The sequence below is a fragment of the Mya arenaria genome, chromosome 14 (assembly GCF_026914265.1).
Source record: "Mya arenaria isolate MELC-2E11 chromosome 14, ASM2691426v1".
NCBI classification, from domain to species: Eukaryota; Metazoa; Mollusca; class Bivalvia; order Myida; family Myidae; genus Mya; species Mya arenaria.
In genome coordinates this window covers 59,324,325-59,341,169 of record NC_069135.1, presented here as the reverse complement: position 1 = coordinate 59,341,169, position 16,845 = coordinate 59,324,325, and the positions used below count along the sequence as shown (strand labels likewise).

The 16,845-nt window shown below is 33.7% G+C and overlaps 1 protein-coding gene across 2 annotated transcripts in view; it reads right to left on the bottom strand.

The window, feature by feature from the left end:
- LOC128217918 (uncharacterized) overlaps nucleotides 1-16,845 on the bottom strand; it is a 51,924-nt gene that overhangs the window by 29,898 nt on the left and 5,181 nt on the right. The window contains exons 7-21 of one of the 2 annotated variants that reach the window (XM_052925374.1): nucleotides 16,268-16,547; nucleotides 15,431-15,543; nucleotides 14,692-14,823; nucleotides 12,355-12,375; nucleotides 10,751-10,945; nucleotides 9,881-10,032; nucleotides 8,793-8,938; nucleotides 8,095-8,201; nucleotides 6,207-6,304; nucleotides 5,659-5,760; nucleotides 4,830-4,967; nucleotides 3,035-3,146; nucleotides 2,185-2,376; nucleotides 1,431-1,562; nucleotides 737-843 (exon numbers count right to left, since the gene is read on the bottom strand). In XM_052925374.1, coding sequence (XP_052781334.1) covers nucleotides 737-843; nucleotides 1,431-1,562; nucleotides 2,185-2,376; nucleotides 3,035-3,146; nucleotides 4,830-4,967; nucleotides 5,659-5,760; nucleotides 6,207-6,304; nucleotides 8,095-8,201; nucleotides 8,793-8,938; nucleotides 9,881-10,032; nucleotides 10,751-10,945; nucleotides 12,355-12,375; nucleotides 14,692-14,823; nucleotides 15,431-15,543; nucleotides 16,268-16,547 — 2,027 coding nt within the window. The remainder of the gene's footprint in view (nucleotides 1-736; nucleotides 844-1,430; nucleotides 1,563-2,184; nucleotides 2,377-3,034; nucleotides 3,147-4,829; nucleotides 4,968-5,658; nucleotides 5,761-6,206; nucleotides 6,305-8,094; nucleotides 8,202-8,792; nucleotides 8,939-9,880; nucleotides 10,033-10,750; nucleotides 10,946-12,354; nucleotides 12,376-14,691; nucleotides 14,824-15,430; nucleotides 15,544-16,267; nucleotides 16,548-16,845) is intronic. The other variant, XM_052925375.1, reaches the window with a different exon arrangement.

Genomic DNA, 16,845 nt, shown 5'->3' with positions numbered 1-16,845 from the left:
TTTTTATTTTTTTACTCTGATCATAAAATCTAGAAATTTTGCCATAGTTTCACCGTATGTGTTCCAAAAAAGCAATTTTTCTAAGATTTGTATAAAACAATATTGTTTTCATGATATCCACAAACGCTGTTAATTGTAAATATGTCCGTAAAGCCTTCTAATGTGACTTAAAGTCATCCTTTATCAAGAACCCTTCGAGCATGTTCGCACCAAGGAGATATTTTGAACATTGCATTACTATCAGTACTCCTTGACTTTTTCTTTGGGCAGTATAAGTTCCGGAATGTTTATGTTTTGCTTTCTAAGACAGAGTGGTAATGTTAAATTAAACTTGACTACAGACCAAAACAAAAATATTTTTGCTTATGCACCAGTCAGTTTTAACCATGGCCCCCAAGGTCCGGGGTATACCGGGGATAGCGGGGAAAATGGGCCTTGTTTTTACCATCAGGTGGCCCCGAAGTGCCGGGTGAATGCAGTGTTTTTGTTTACGGCCAAAAATAGCATGGAATGGGGTGCGGGGGATTTTGGCAGGATTTTGAATAGCAGTTTGTCCCCATAGGATGGCAATTTTACCTGGCATTGGCTTGCCCTGAAAGTCAAAGTCCCTGCTATTCCGCAGACATGAGGGGGCCGTGGTTATGATTGACTGGTGCATTAATTCACGGTAAGGTCGCTTACCCTGCACACAATATTTTAAAGGATGGTCTGAAGTTGACAAGATCAAAGCACTCACTTGCTATGGTTGACAGAGATAGGTTGTTTTGGAACGATGCGATGTGGCAGCCCATACTTGTCACCGTCTCGACACACTTTCTGGTTGTATTCTCGCATATCCTCAATCTGAGAAATTATATCATCATTTAGAGATTTAAATTATAATCCCTATCAGAGATTTTATTAATTTTTTGAACCAGGGGCAGTATTCAATAAGCAACTTAGATTGAACTTAAATTTAAGATTAGAAACCAAGTTCAATCTAAGTGTTTTGATTGGCTTGTATATTTAGCTGACCAATAGGCTGAATCTAATCACTGAAGGATTGAACTTAAAACGATGATTAGAAACTAAGTGTTTTGATTGGCTTCTATATTTAGCTGACCAATCGTCTAAGTGGAATCACTGAGGCATGTCCAAAGATAAGGATAAGATCAATATTTCATACTGGCCCTGAGAATGTTATGTATTGCAAACTTTTTTATGGTTTCAAAAAGAATGGAATTTCAGTCACAACTGAAGTCATCATCTGTCATGATATTATTTAATCAAAGGCATTTCTGGTCATGTACACGAAAAAATATAAAAACTTAAATGCATACATTTGAAATGATACCTTTCTTACTTATCTACAGTTGATAACAAATTTATTTTTTGTCACTAATGTAATGTTCACTGATTACTTCTCATTTCAAAACACCTTATAGAAATACCTGTTTATCAAGAATTCCCTTAACAAGGTTGACATGTTGTCGGAGAATGACTGATTCTGCCCGGTAGATTTTGATGAAATACTCAGATGTCAGATCAAACCTTGGCCGCTGGTACATCAGATTAATAATCACCTGAAAAGAAATTCAAACTTCTGATAACATTATCTACTTGTATATGATCATCAACATTGTCATCATCATCCTCAGCCTTATCGTCATCCTCAACTTTTTGACATCATCATCATCATCACCATCACCATCACCATCATCATCATCATCATCTTCATCATCATCATTATTATTATCATCATCATCATCATCATTAACATCATCATCAACATCGTTGTCATCATTGTCATCCTCATCGTTGTCGAGGTCATTGTCGTCGTTGTTGTCATCGTCATCATCATCATCATCATCATCATCATCACCACCACCACCATCACCACCACAAACACCACCATCATCATCATCACCACCACCATCACCACCACCAACACCAACACCACCACCACCAACATCATCATCATCATCATCCCCATTGTTGTCGTCATCAATATCATCGTCATTATCGTTGTCGACGTCATCGTCGTCATCATCGCTATCATCTTTATCATCATCATCATCAACACAAATCTTATAATCAGTTCAACACACTGAAACAATTTGAAATGAACTTGCAATACATTTCATATAATTAGTCCCTTAGAAATCGGTAAAAATCTGTTGTTATAATTAATAACCAATGCCGAACCTGTGCGAGAGCTCGTTTCTCATCCCTATCGAACACGTTGTGGTACGCCTCCATGTAGCAGTCAATCAGTTCACGTTTACACTCCATGAACGCGGTCTCATTGTTCCAGAGGTCCATCATGATGCCGAACCTGTCGATCTCCGTGTGGGCGTAGTTCGGGATGTTGAAGTCTCCTGGGCCCATGGATGTGTGCTAAAAATAAAAACATACAAGGTATTTTACATGGTCAGCAGTGGTCTAAATTAACAAAAGCCTGCAAGCCCTCCACTGGGTAAATGTCTTTCGAGCTGGTTCAAATTCTGTATTTTATATAGTAATTTGATGCCAAGCAATAAGTATAAGAATTTGGGCTTGTTCATTAAAAAGTCGAATTTCAATGACTGGGTCAGGGACATTTCGTATCATTTCATACAATAGGAATGTTAGAAAAGACCTAATCCCAGGCCAGTAACAGTTCAAATACTTGCTGGTTTATTATTCTTACTATATACATGAGTGCACTGTACTTAAGGGAAGTTGGTAATACATTTCTCTTCAGCAGACTATAATATAGTTTTCATCTAGAACATACCATGTTAATATCTATGTAAATGATAACCATAAATAATATCATATTATATACAAGGAAAGTTGGTATTTGTAACCTGTCTTGTTCTAGCAATTTTGTCATCTTGGACAAACCCCATAGGTTTCTGTCTTTTTAAATTTCAATGGTGATCGCATACATTCTAGCATATTATATATAGTTCTATCCGACCCTGTCATGGTCCTAACATTGGACACACCCCCTAGGTATGTAAGTAGTGACCACACATTCTTGTACAGAATACGGAAGAAAATTCAGTATTACCTGTCTGGTTCTAGCAGACTCTGTCATGGTCTTCACCTTGGACACACTTCGTAGGTTCCTGTCTTTCTCTATGTAATGGGTGGCCAGTAACATCAGGTCTTTCTCAAGGTTTCTGAAACATATTATGATAATTTAGTTCTCATTGTATTGATGCTTGCTTTTGCCTTATAATTAATATGAAATATTATGATCATATATTTCTTCTCATATTGATGCTTGCTTTTGCCTGAAAGATGAAATAATATGATCATATACCGTTTTATACTATGCATTGGACGCACCTTTTTACCCCAGATTATAGTCTAAAAAATTGCCTGCGTCACGCAAATCACGCAAGTTAACACATGCATAAATATGTTGAACGTTTACTTTAAAATGATTTATTGAGAAATAAATTGAAAACAAACAAGAGTGTTGCCTGAAAGATGAAATATTATGATCATACAATTATTCTCATAATACTTCTTCTATTGCCTGAAGTATAAATTATTATGATCATATAATTATTCCCATAATACTTCTTCTATTGCCTGAAGTATAAATTATTATGATCATATAATTATTCCCATAATACTTCTTCTATTGCCTGAAGTATAAATTATTATGATCATATAATTATTCCCATAATACTACAATTATTCCCATAATACTTCTTCTATTGCCTGAAGTATAAATTATTATGATCATATAATTATTCCCATAATACTTCTTCTATTGCCTGAAGTATAAATTATTATGATCATATAATTATTTCCATAATACTTCTTCTATTGCCTGAAGTATAAATTATTATGATCATACAATTATTCCCATAATACTTCTTCTATTGCCTGAAGTATAAATTATTATGATCATACAATTATTCCCATAATACTTCTTCTATTGCCTGAAGTATAAATTATTATGATCATATAATTATTCCCATAATACTTCTTCTATTGCCTGAAGTATAAATTATTATGATCATACAATTATTCCCATAATACTTCTTCTATTGCCTGAAGTATAAATTATTATGATCATATAATTATTCCCATAATACTTCTTCTATTGCCTGAAGTATAAATTATTATGATCATATAATTATTCCCATAATACTTCTTCTATTGCCTGAAGTATAAATTATTATGATCATATAATTATTCCCATAATACTTCTTCTATTGCCTGAAGTATAAATTATTATGATCATACAATTATTCCAATAATACTTCTTCTATTGCCTGAAGTATAAATTATTATGATCATACAATTATTCCCATAATACTTCTTCTATTGCCTGAAGTATAAATTATTATGATCATATAATTATTCCCATAATACTTCTTCTATTGCCTGAAGTATAAATTATTATGATCATATAATTATTCCCATAATACTTCTTCTATTGCCTGAAGTATAGATTATTATGATCATATAATTATTCCCATAATACTTCTTCTATTGCCTGAAGTATAAATTATTATGATCATATAATTATTCCCATAATACTTCTTCTATTGCCTGAAGTATAAATTATTATGATCATATAATTATTCCCATAATACTTCTTCTATTGCCTGAAGTATAAATTATTATGATCATATAATTATTCCCTAACTAATGTGGGTGAGAGACAGACACCTATACCACTAGACCACTCTTAAACTGGCTGGGCTCGAAACCCGCACCTCTTGGAAAGAAGCGTATACTTATACAACCTAACCACTTTCACCCATAACTAAGGCTTTTGTAATTGCCTAAGCAAGAAAGGATCATCCAAGTACATGACCAAAAGGTAAAAATGAAAATCTTACTCAAGATCTGTTGTGGCTGCCTCATACATGATGTAGTAGCCTCGCTGATCCTGCACGTGTGTTCGGCCATCTTCTATTGTGTAGAAATCATCATGGTTGTCCTCATCGGCCATCTCAATAAACTCCGCCTCACTCACTCTGGAAACAAAGTCAAGATCATTCTTATGTCAAATATGCACTCTTAGTTCCAAATAAGATGTACCACTTGTAATACAATTGTTTAAATTGACTGAAAAAGATGTGAATAAAAATCAAAAACAATGGTTCTTAAGAAGGATTGCATGTTTAAATTGAAAGAAAGGTGCAGAAAATAGGGTATTTTTACCCTATGAGACAATAGTTGGTCACTGTAAATCTTATAGGGCCCAGCAGTCATTAAATATTTGTGGGTTTTCAGCTATTTAATAAACGATTACAATCTTGTTATCAGTAATTAATATTTTCCGTATATGCTTTATTATAAATAATATCTTCAAATCTCTTCAAAACGTAAAATTGAAATGCTAATGACAACAATATTTTAAAAGTATCATACAATAAAAATAAACAAGTTTTTGGTGTTCTGCTGACACAATGCAAAAAAGTAACATTAGAAAAACAATTTTAAATTTTCATGTATTATAAAATGCGATGATTTCACAATCCGAACATATTTGAAGATGTTGCTATCATCGAAAAATATTCGCAATTGCCAAAAAGTAGCTCATTTAAGAAATGCAAATAAAGTTGTACATAATTTTACAAATAGGCGTGTGCTGTAATACCACGGTCACACTATGGTAACTATGAATCTAAGGAATGTCGCACAGATGTTGCTGACATAACTTACTTGAAGTCAGCGGGCGTGTTATGTAGATAGGCATGTGACGCAAGACCCCCACCGCCTCCGACAGTTCCATCTGTTTCTGTTCCCAGTCTGTGGTCTTGGGGACTGAAATTGCAATAAAAAGTACACTTTCATTTGATGCTCATTTTCAGAATTTTTACAAAAATCTTGGAGGAATAACATTTTTTTTACACAAATAAGAGAAGCCCTAGCCAAATTATCACAAAAATACTTATTTTATAAGTCAAATCTCAATCTCAGTCTCAACTCATATTACCACATTAAAGAATAATTTGGTTTCATAGTGTTTCATAGTGTTGAATGTTTTTGCTATTTGAAATACATATTTTCCCAAAGAATGTCTTGATGGAAACCTTTTGTTAATATTTTGAAGACAGCTTATTCTAAGGCAAAAAAATACTTGACAGCCCTCACCCATTCCCCCCCCCCTCCCCCAAAAAAGTATTCCACTGTTGAATAACATTAAATAAATCTTAAAATGAAAAAAAAATGAATTCATTACATATACAGTAACTAGATGTCAGTTTTACCTAACTTGTTTGAATTCCGTGTCATCCTGGGTTAAACCAGCATCATTGATGGTCAAAGTCCTTTCTAGGGATCTAAAGTAGTTGAACATACTCAGACACTGAAATATAAAGCCATAATATTATCAGACACAGAAATATCAACCCAAATCATTATCAGACACACAGAAAAATAAACTTAAGAGACTTAAATGTTAACCCAAATCATTGTCAGGCACTTAATGTTAACCCAAATCATTGTCAGACACTTAATGTTAACCCAAATCATTGTCAGACACTGAAATGTTAACCCAAATTATTTTCAGACACTGAATATATCAACCCAAATCGAAATGTTAACCCAAATCATTGCCAGACACTCAAATGTTAACCCAAATTAATGTCAGACACTGAAATGTTAACCCAAATCATTGTCAGACATTAAAATGTTAACCCAAATTGTTGCCAGAAACTAAAATGTTAACCCAAATTAATGTCAGACACTGAAATATTAACCCAAATCATTGTCAGACATTAAAATGTTAACCCAAATTGTTGCCAGACACTCAAATGTTAACCCAAATTAATGTCAGACACTGAAATGTTAACCCAAATCATTGTCAGACATTAAAATGTTAACCCAAATTGTTGCCAGAAACTAAAATGTTAACCCAAATTAATGTCAGACACTGAAATGTTAACCCAAATCATTGCCAGACACTCAAATGTTAACCCAAATTAATGTCAGACACTGAAATGTTAACCCAAATCATTGTCAGACATTAAAATGTTAACCCAAATCATTGTCAGACATTAAAATGTTAACCCAAATTAATGTCAGACACTAAAATGTTAACCCAAATCATTGTCAGACATTCAAATGTTAACCCAAATTGTTGCCAGAAACTAAAATGTTAAACCAAATGATTTTCAGACATTGAAATATAAACCCAAATCATACTCAGTCATTATCAGATTATTTATATATGCATACTAAAGAGCAGCATGGTCTATTTTGTCTTTTCGCTATATTGTTTCAGTTGACTATGCATGTGCTCGGAAAAACTGAGGTTAAACACATATAACTCTTGATTTGTAAAAATTTCTATACCATAAAACTGATGCTGGAAAACATTATGTTAAAAACAAAATAACTTTCAATCAGTAAAACTTATGGTACATATAACTTAATCCCATTATACATGTATTTTGTAATAAACTTAAATGATGCTTAAATCAAATAACCACTGCCCACAAAATTTACTACTTTGTTTTACGAAAAATAATATAGTAAATCCAGGCCCTGGCGCACTAGTTTGTCGAGGGTCATCATGTGACTAGTCAGTCTCTCCATTGGTTCAACTGTTATGAATAATTACATCAGGGTGGTTCTGCTTCATGTCACATCAAGTTATGATCAATTTTTCTCCCACCTCAGATAAGTAGATCCAATTACTTAAGCATGCTAGAAATTCTTATCTTGCCCACGGGTGAAGATAAAATGCCTGTATGGAACTCCTTTTTAATGGTCACCACATTGTAATTACCTCCCTTGTTGAAGACTGTCGTATGTAGTATCATGGAAACCTTGTCTTGTGGCAATATTTAGAATGCTAATTAATTATTTCTCCCTTTAAATGTCACCATAAAACAGCTTTCACGCACCTTTCAAGAAACAATGCTTCACTCTCCTTAGAACTATTTGAAGACCGAGACTGAGGTGGGAGAAAAAGCATCTACCATAGCCGCTAGTGTAAGCTATGTTCATCCCGATCCTTGCGCAGGGTGTTTTGCAAAAACGAGGTAAACCTCGTTTCCGCAAAACATCCTATGCTCGGGTCGGAATGAACCTATCTTACACACTCGGCCGTGGAAGATACTTATAATCATTTGCTAAATAACTTTTACTCACAGATCTCTGTAAGTCCTTGATCCTCAAGTGTCTCAGGTAGAGGAATGACAGATATGCTCCCTGGACGCTGCTCTGGTCACTGGGGTTCTGTTCCCCTTCATCAAGACCTAAAGTTCAGAAATAAATACTAGAGTAAGTTTAACTTACTTACTTATTACCTATTTGTGTCTAACTCTCAAACAGCTTTTGCAATTGTTGCACAGTACTATAATCATACTTTTTTGATTTAAACATTATATACTTTACAACGATTGTGAAGAAAGCTATGATAGCTTATACTTAGTCACTCTCTTTGGCATGATGTTGCGCGAGAGTGTGGTCTTGTGATGTGGGGGAAACCGGAGTACCCGGAGAAAACCCTGTGACTTGCCCAGGCCGAGAATAGAACCCGGGTCGCCTTGGTGAGAAGCGAGAGCACTTACCACTGCACTCACCGAACAACATACTGTTTTATCGAAATGACACTATATAATAATACTAAGAATAACATATTCCTTATAATAATGTGGGTTTTAAAGTGAAGCAAAAGTCATTTCTGCAAAAAGCTAATTTGAATCAATAATTCAATTACTTCTTAATTGTCAAGTATTAACTTCAGCAAATGCCCACAAATTAAAATGCTTGTAAATTGAAACATCACTTTATAATGTGCTATAACTAATATAATTTATTTCCATAACTCAACATTAACCACTTACCAAGCATCTGTACTGTGTTGATGTAGTCGTAACTGTCACGGCGTTTTCTCGCACTCCCAGACCGTCGATTATTGGACAGGTTCACGTTCTCGATGTCGCGCTCATCAAAATCACCCTTGTCCAATCTCTCGTCCTCCTCTTCACCCCTGGAGGTTGAAAGGTGTATTTCTTTATTTCCATCACTCAATTATTATAAAATTTGCAGATTACAAGCAATAAATTGTTTAGGCTGATTAGTAAACAATTAACTTTAGTGGTGTATACAGTATGGTAATCTAGCAGGCAAATACATTGTAAAGATACAGATCAATGCTGTTCTCTGTGAAATTAGTTTATGACAATTGTGAAAGTTATGAATGATGACCTTTGGGTGTCTGAAAATTAGGTACGCAAAATGAATTAATTTTGAAAATAATGATGGGTGTCCAAATTCTTAGAGTGTCCAAACTCTTAGCAGAATAACAGTATTCCTGATATATCTAGCTCAAATCAATTAAATTTTTATCTGAATTTAACTCATCATGACTCTTAACACATAAGCATCATCAGCATTAGCCAAGTTACAATCCACATTTTGGCAAACGTCTTTTCTATTGATATTGATGGCATAAAGCTGAACTCTCACAAAATTTGATCGTTTTGACAACATTTTTATTTTTTGTCTTTGAATGACCCAATTTTTGCGTAAATGTCTGAAAACTAGTGATATAAGACTGCTGACAAAAGATCAGATCACAGTTTATCCTTCTAACTTTCGAGAATGTTTTATGGCTAAAAGCGACTAACTCTTTAAGAAAAATGTTATTTTCGGTAGTTTACCAAACAATTGAGATCTATTATATTGTGAGTTATTTAATATGACTAAATTGAAGCCATTGATGCCAAAATAAACAGATTCTGAAACAAAAAAAAGAAAACTGACAATCTGTGAGAGTGCAGCTTTAAAAGCAATCAATATAGCGCAACAATGATATTCGTACTTTATTTTGTATTCAGCTTGATTCTTTTGTTGTGTTACTTGCAGACATGATCGGAGCGAGTCATGTGATACGATAAAAATGAAGTTGGCCAGATATCTTTAAACTTACTCATTGAAGAGTTCAGGTTTGCAGTAAATCTTCCTCCACACCTGAAGAGTATTCATGTTGTTGGTATCATGGTTGGTCGTAACCTTGACTGGTCTAACTGTGACAGGGTTACGAACCACTGTAGCATGCTCCTGATATATCTCTTGCACATGCTGAAAGAAAAATGGAACAAAAATATATTCTAGTATGAAAAATAACTTATTCTGCTAGTTTATTAAAGGGACTTGCTCATGTTCAGTAAAAACACACTTCTCTTTTTAAGGCAAAATAAAGTGTTGCAAATCATTACCAATGTTAAAACTAAAATACTGATGGCTGGCACCCTTCACCAAATGTTGATTTATGCAGGTCTCTGAAATCCAAGGGAAGTAACCTTTTTTTATCAAACAGCTTTAAGCTTTAATCAAACCTCAACGCTCGTGAGTTTTTGTTGTTTAGTTTTCTACTTTGTTCTTGTCTTTCTGGTGTGGGTTCGCTCCCCAATAAAACTTTCTTTTTTTTATACTTTTATTATATTTTTTTCAGCAATTTTGATATCAAAGAGTAAATAATTATAAAATTAATGTTTCCAGATGCATTACTGGGGAAAAACAACTTCGGTCCAAGAACACGAGCAAGTCCCTTTTAGAAACCAGACAAATGTAATCTTTCATTGTACATAGTTTTGTTGTTGTTGTTGTTTTTGCATCTAGAAAGAAGATTTCAAGTGGACAGTAAAATTTATTAAACTAGCCTTATCATAAAGCATGCTGTTCACCAAGATAGAGATATGAAATCACGGAGTAATTTGAATAAAGATGATCATTTAATGCAAGACATATTTTCTCATGACAAGTATACCAGTAACAAAAAACATGAAACATAACTAACCTCAGGGTCGGAGACATGTATAAAATGTGCCTGCATCCGCAGAATTTCATCCGTGTTGCTAATCTGCCTCAGTTGGGTCCACATTTTCTCCTGCGAGGCATTCAACTCAGCACGCATTTTCACGTATGGCAACCAGTTGGATTCCTGCTTCAAGGCGTGGGTGGGGGAATCTATACCCCAGTTTTCTTGGCCAATCTGAAATTTCATATAAATCAAGGATGAGCTTTGAGGTGAAGTCAGATAAAACTGTTGTCCGCAGTATAAAGCATCCACATTATTGTACAAATCAAGTTTTGGTTTTCAGATATGGTGCAAATTTCATCATCCCATATTCTAAAAAAAAAAAAAAAAAAAAAGATAAAGTAAATGAAACTATATATAAGATTGCTATAGAAGTAAGAGTTCTACATGTCAACTTTATGATTATAAAAAATAAAACTGTACACATTAAAATAACCATATCAACAGCAACCAAAATTAAAACAACAATTCACAACTAATTAAACAAATTTCAATAACATGAAAACCTCAAAAAATAAAACACAGATCAAATATATTGGAACAATTGAAAAATGTTATAAATCCCTTTGCTTATCTGTTCTTCATCTGACTTTTAATGACAAGGTTATTTTTTCAAAATGTCAAGGTTATTTTGAGTTGCATCCTTTTTTTTATAAATGAGGTCATTTTGTGACCCATCCTCTTTTTTTCAATGTCATGGTCATTTTATGTGCAATTTTGTGTTGCACCCTCTTTTTCAAAATGTCAAGGTCATTTTTAGTTGTATCCTCCTTTTCAAAATGTCATGGTCATTTTGAGTTGCATCCTCTTTTTGAAAATGTCATGGTCATTTTGAGTTGCATCCTCTTTTTCAAAATGTCAAGGTCATTTTGTGTTGCATCTTCTTTGAAAATTATTTTTACACTCAAAAGTCCATTGGAGAGATTGGTGAATGATTTTACCAAATGTATGACCTTTGTAAAGATCTTATCAAAGGTCAAGGTCAAAACAGAATTGAGCCTTTAGCTTTTTACTAAACTTCAGTCGAGATAACAAATATAATGACAAATCTCATCATTAAACATTGCTTTCATCTAGAATAGAATTCCAAGAATCAGATGTATCACCTCTTAGGAGTGCAAAATTCACCATGACCTTGAACTTTGACCTACTGACCCCAATACCAATAGGGGTCATATTTTGACAATGATTAATGTGCATCACAAGCCTTAAGTTTTTATATCAATATATTTAAAAGTTATCAACCAAAAACAAAAGCATGACTTCGCAGACAACAAAAATGCCATCATAATAAGTAAAACCTTTGTCTGCCATGCTTCACGATGATACAAAAAGATAACAAGTTAATAAACAATCAGCCTTATTCAAGTCTTCAGAAAAACAGACAAGCTAGCTACATGTTATAGTAACATGTAATAATATTTAAAATGTTAGTACCAGAGCAGCCTAAACTTAAACAAGAAATAAAGCTCAATTTTTTTATTTCGCAGACAATGAAACCACCATTAGTCCCTTAAATGTTAAACATCATAAACCTCATAAAATACAAAAATTCAGCCAGAAATTAATTCTCAATGACTTACCTTTGGGACCTTTTTTTTAGTCTTGAAAACAATTAAGGTATTTAGTATTTGGCGTCTACATAGTTGGTTTATTAAAGAAAGATTTATTATAAGCAAATAAAACTGATTTCCAATTTCTGCTTTATGTTTAAACCTTGCTACATTTTATATAGAAATATAAAAGGTATGGAATAAACACATTATACTCAAAAGGTTTTACAGATTTATCATATCTTTTATCAGAAATACCATTACCAAGAAAAAATTATTTTTATTGATAAGTAGGATTTTTTATATATATATATATCAAATTCAAGATAATTTATATTCTGGAATACAAATTATTAAAAGATTGTTTGTTATTTGGGATAAAGTTTTAGAACAAAGGTCATAATATTATGTATGCAGAATTTTATAGAAGAAGCATATATTACAGACATCTTACGAAAGATATGAAACGGCATACCTGTCTTAAATACTTCATAGAAAAACAAACAGTCAAGTTATTACATGTACATCAAATATCATAAGTGAACAATTCACAGGACCCTTTTTAACATTTTTTTCCATAGCCAATACCCACTACTTCCCCAAGTACTTCTATCTTGTTTTTTTTCCCCAAAATAGCATTAGAAATTCCCAATTTTCAAAAAAAATAAAAATTATATTTTATTTAAGGAGAATCACAAGATTTATTAAAAGATGTTTCTGAGTGATATATTTACTACGTTTTTGGTATTTTTCTCAATTTGTAAAACAAAATTGTCCAAATTGTTTCAAAAAGGACCCTTGAGAATTTTTCCCCAAAAAATGCTAAAATGTCTTCCTTATAACTGGTAAAAAGGCCCTTGTAAAGTTGGATGAATAAACTAGAATTCACAATTACACTATAGCGTTTTCTTGGAATATGTGGGTTTTGGATTTCAGCTTTAATGTGCAAATTTTGAAATATAAATCAAAGAAAGAAAGTGGACGATTAAGTAGCTCATAAATATCAAAACATCTATAACTTAAATCATATTCAGAAAGCATACTGCAGCCAACAGCTTAATTCAAGATTAGGTTTTACAATAATAAACAAGAGGGCCCTGAAGGCCCTGTATCGCTCACCTGATCCAATTGAAGTAATAAATAAGTGTTTTCAGGGCCAGGGCAATTGTGACAGGGGGAGGGAATAAGTGTTTTCAGGGCGATGGAAAGTGCAACGAGAGGGGACTTAATCAAAACAAATTTAGGACTAGTTTTCAATGCTACATGTTAAATATTATAGTTGAGGGTATTACAGTTTTAGAGAATTTGAAATGTCAGTCTGGTCATGACCCAGATTCAAACTTGGCCTAGAGCTAATCAAAATAAACATTCTGACTAAGTTTCATGAACATACAGTCATAAATGTGACCTCTAGAGTGATAACAAGCTTTTCCTATGACTTGACTTAATGACCTAGTTTTTGACCGCACATGACCTAGATTTAAACTAGACTTAGACATTATTAATATAAACATTCTGACCAACTTTCATGAAGAAACAATTATAAATGTGACCTCTAGATTGTTAACAAGCTTTTCCCTAAATTTCACCTGGTGACCTAGTTTTTTACCGCACATGACCAAGATTCGAACTTGGCCTAGAGCTAATCAATATATACATTTTGATTAAGTTTCATGAACATACAGTCATAAATGTGTCCTCTAGAGTGCTAACAAGCTTTTCCTATGATTTGACCTGATGACCTAGTTTTTGACCGGATATGACCCAGATTTAAACTTGACTTAATATAAACATTCTGACCAACTTTCATGAAGATACAGTCATAAATGTGACCTCTAGAGTGTTAACAAGCTTTTCCTTCAATTTGACCTGGTGACCTAGTTTTTGACCGCACATGACCCAGATTTGAACTTGACCTAGAGATTATTTATATTAACATTCTGACCAAGTTTCCTGAAGATACAGTCATAAATGTGACCGCTATAGTGTTAACAAGCTTTTCCTTTAATTTGACCTGGTGACCTAGTTTTTAACCCCAGATGACCCAATATCATCCTCGTCCAAGATTTTATTGAGGGTAACATTCTGACCAAGTTTTATTAAGATTGTGCCCAAATTGTGACCTCTAGAGTGTAAACAGTCAAATTGTTGACGAGGGACGACAACAGACGACTACCACGGACACAGGGCGATCACAATAGCTCACCTTGAGCACTTCCTGCTCAGGTGAGCTAAAATTGAATCAAAGACCTTATATAAATCATATTTCTACATACAAAATTAAAAACCAAAATATATTCCAGTATCTTTTCCCTGTTTAATCAAAAAAATTGTGTTTCTGGATTTCAAACCTTAGCATCGCCTTACCTCCATTCTGTCATAAGTCTTGAACGTTTTCATGGTCTCCTGACGCGCGAATATATGCTTGAACTTTCTGTTGACTGCTCCAAACATTTCCATCTCATCTGCGCTGTTGCCTTCTCGGATACCGTCCAGGTTCTACATTGTGATAAACAAGTTTCATCTAATGTAGTTTATTTTTCAATTCGTTAAGACTGCTTTCCTCCACTTCTGCGCATCTTACTTATCAAAAACATGCAAGTTCAGGTGTTAAAATATATGATTATTTCTAATGTATATATCTAAAAGAGTAAAGTTATTTTTAATGGGTGCAATATTTTAACTTTAAAATGCCGATATCACTCCAATTAAAACTTACCAGAAATAAATTAAATTCAAAAGTTCTGAACATGTTTAAAAACCCAAAACAAAATTGCATCAAAATTTATATGAAAAACTACAAAAAAAAAGCTCAATAGCCAAGAATTTAAACATAAACCCCATTTAATAGCACAGGGTAAACGCCAAAGACATATAACATAAAACAAAAAATCACAAACAAGAAACATGGAACAACAGCACAAAACAGTGCATATAGACTATATAAAATCTAAGTGTGTTTATCAAGGATTGTTTGGTATCGCCTTGGAACGAAACAATACAACACAGTCGTTAAAAATCTTGCACAATCAATATCACTTTTAAACCAATATGTGAAATGTCTTCCTAAAAGAACATTGTATCAAATAAGGCAACGTAAACTCACAAAGTTGATGCCATAGACGTTAAGCAGGAAGGCAAGATGGGGTTTAAGGCTCTTGAAGTCAACGACGTTCAACGGCAGTCCTAAACTGTCCTCGTCAGTAGCAATACCACCTCCTAGAAAGATAAATATTCAGAGTAAAAACAAAGCATTTCTATTTTTAGACTTCTGCTAAAAAAAATCAATACATATTGAAATACCAACACATAACAGATTTTTTTTTATTATGCAAATCAAGTTTGAAGTTTAACAGTTCTTAGTTTTTAACCTCTAAATTAAAAAAAACCTTGAAGGGTAAACTTTGTCTATTGGTGTACATATAAGTGTCCTCCTCGCTCCCATAAGGTTGTGAGTTTGAGCACCACAATCTCCAGTGTGTGTATACCACATGATATATTACTTCAAAAATGCTGCATCGGAAGGCAACATTTTGCCTCAAATGATGACTTAAAACAAAGATAAGTTTTCTTTTTCTTCACCATTTTAATTGAACCAAAGGGCAGTCTATGCTACTTAAAGAGTCCCCCGTCGGCCTTCATTTTATTACCGGAGTTTAATTAGGTAATTAGTTTCTTCAAACACTTCGACAAACCTCTTTCCAAAATAATGTTTTGATAGTGCTACATCAGGCGGCGGTTCTGTGAATAGGTTTGTCGAAGTGTTTTAAGAAACTTAACTCTCAATCAAACACTAATAAAATGTAAGAATTAACTTAAGATGAACTATGAAATACAGCCCCAGTACTATTTTTTTCGCAGGAAGTGATCTCCAGTGAATCATATCGCAACTTACTAAAATGAACCATTGAAAAATTCAGCTATGAAAGATAGACAACCATACCAGAAGCTGCAGCTGCATAAGCCAGAGACGCTGACGGCAGTGGGTTCGTCGACAACAATGTCGGGTTGATGGCAGGAGGTTGGGGTAGTGGGGTTTGTGATCGAGGTGAAATGCCCGAACTCGGTCTTGAAACCCCCGACTTTGGTCTCTGTAGAATGCCTGTGACATCGTCGTTGTAGCGCGATGCCATCTTTGCCACACTCGAACTTTCCTCCTCGTCAAGATCCTCTTTTGGAGGAGCAACCTCGTTCTTGTGGAGAACATGCATCCATTGTATAACCTGGGGGGGCGGAAATAATCCTTGTAGATTGCAAAAATATCTGTACCTGTGTATTATTGAACATACTCATTATAAAGTCAGGGAGACTTAATGTATGGTCCATTATTTTTTACTGAACGAAATTGGTTAAAATAAAATTTGCTTCAATGTTTTTCAAATAACATGAAACTATTTTCAATGAACATAAAACTATTCCAGATAATACTTCTTTACAGTTTATCGAGTTAAATTGAAAACAAAATAAATTCTGAGCATTATTCAAATATTAAAATTCTGGTTAACATTTGTGCCAACTTTG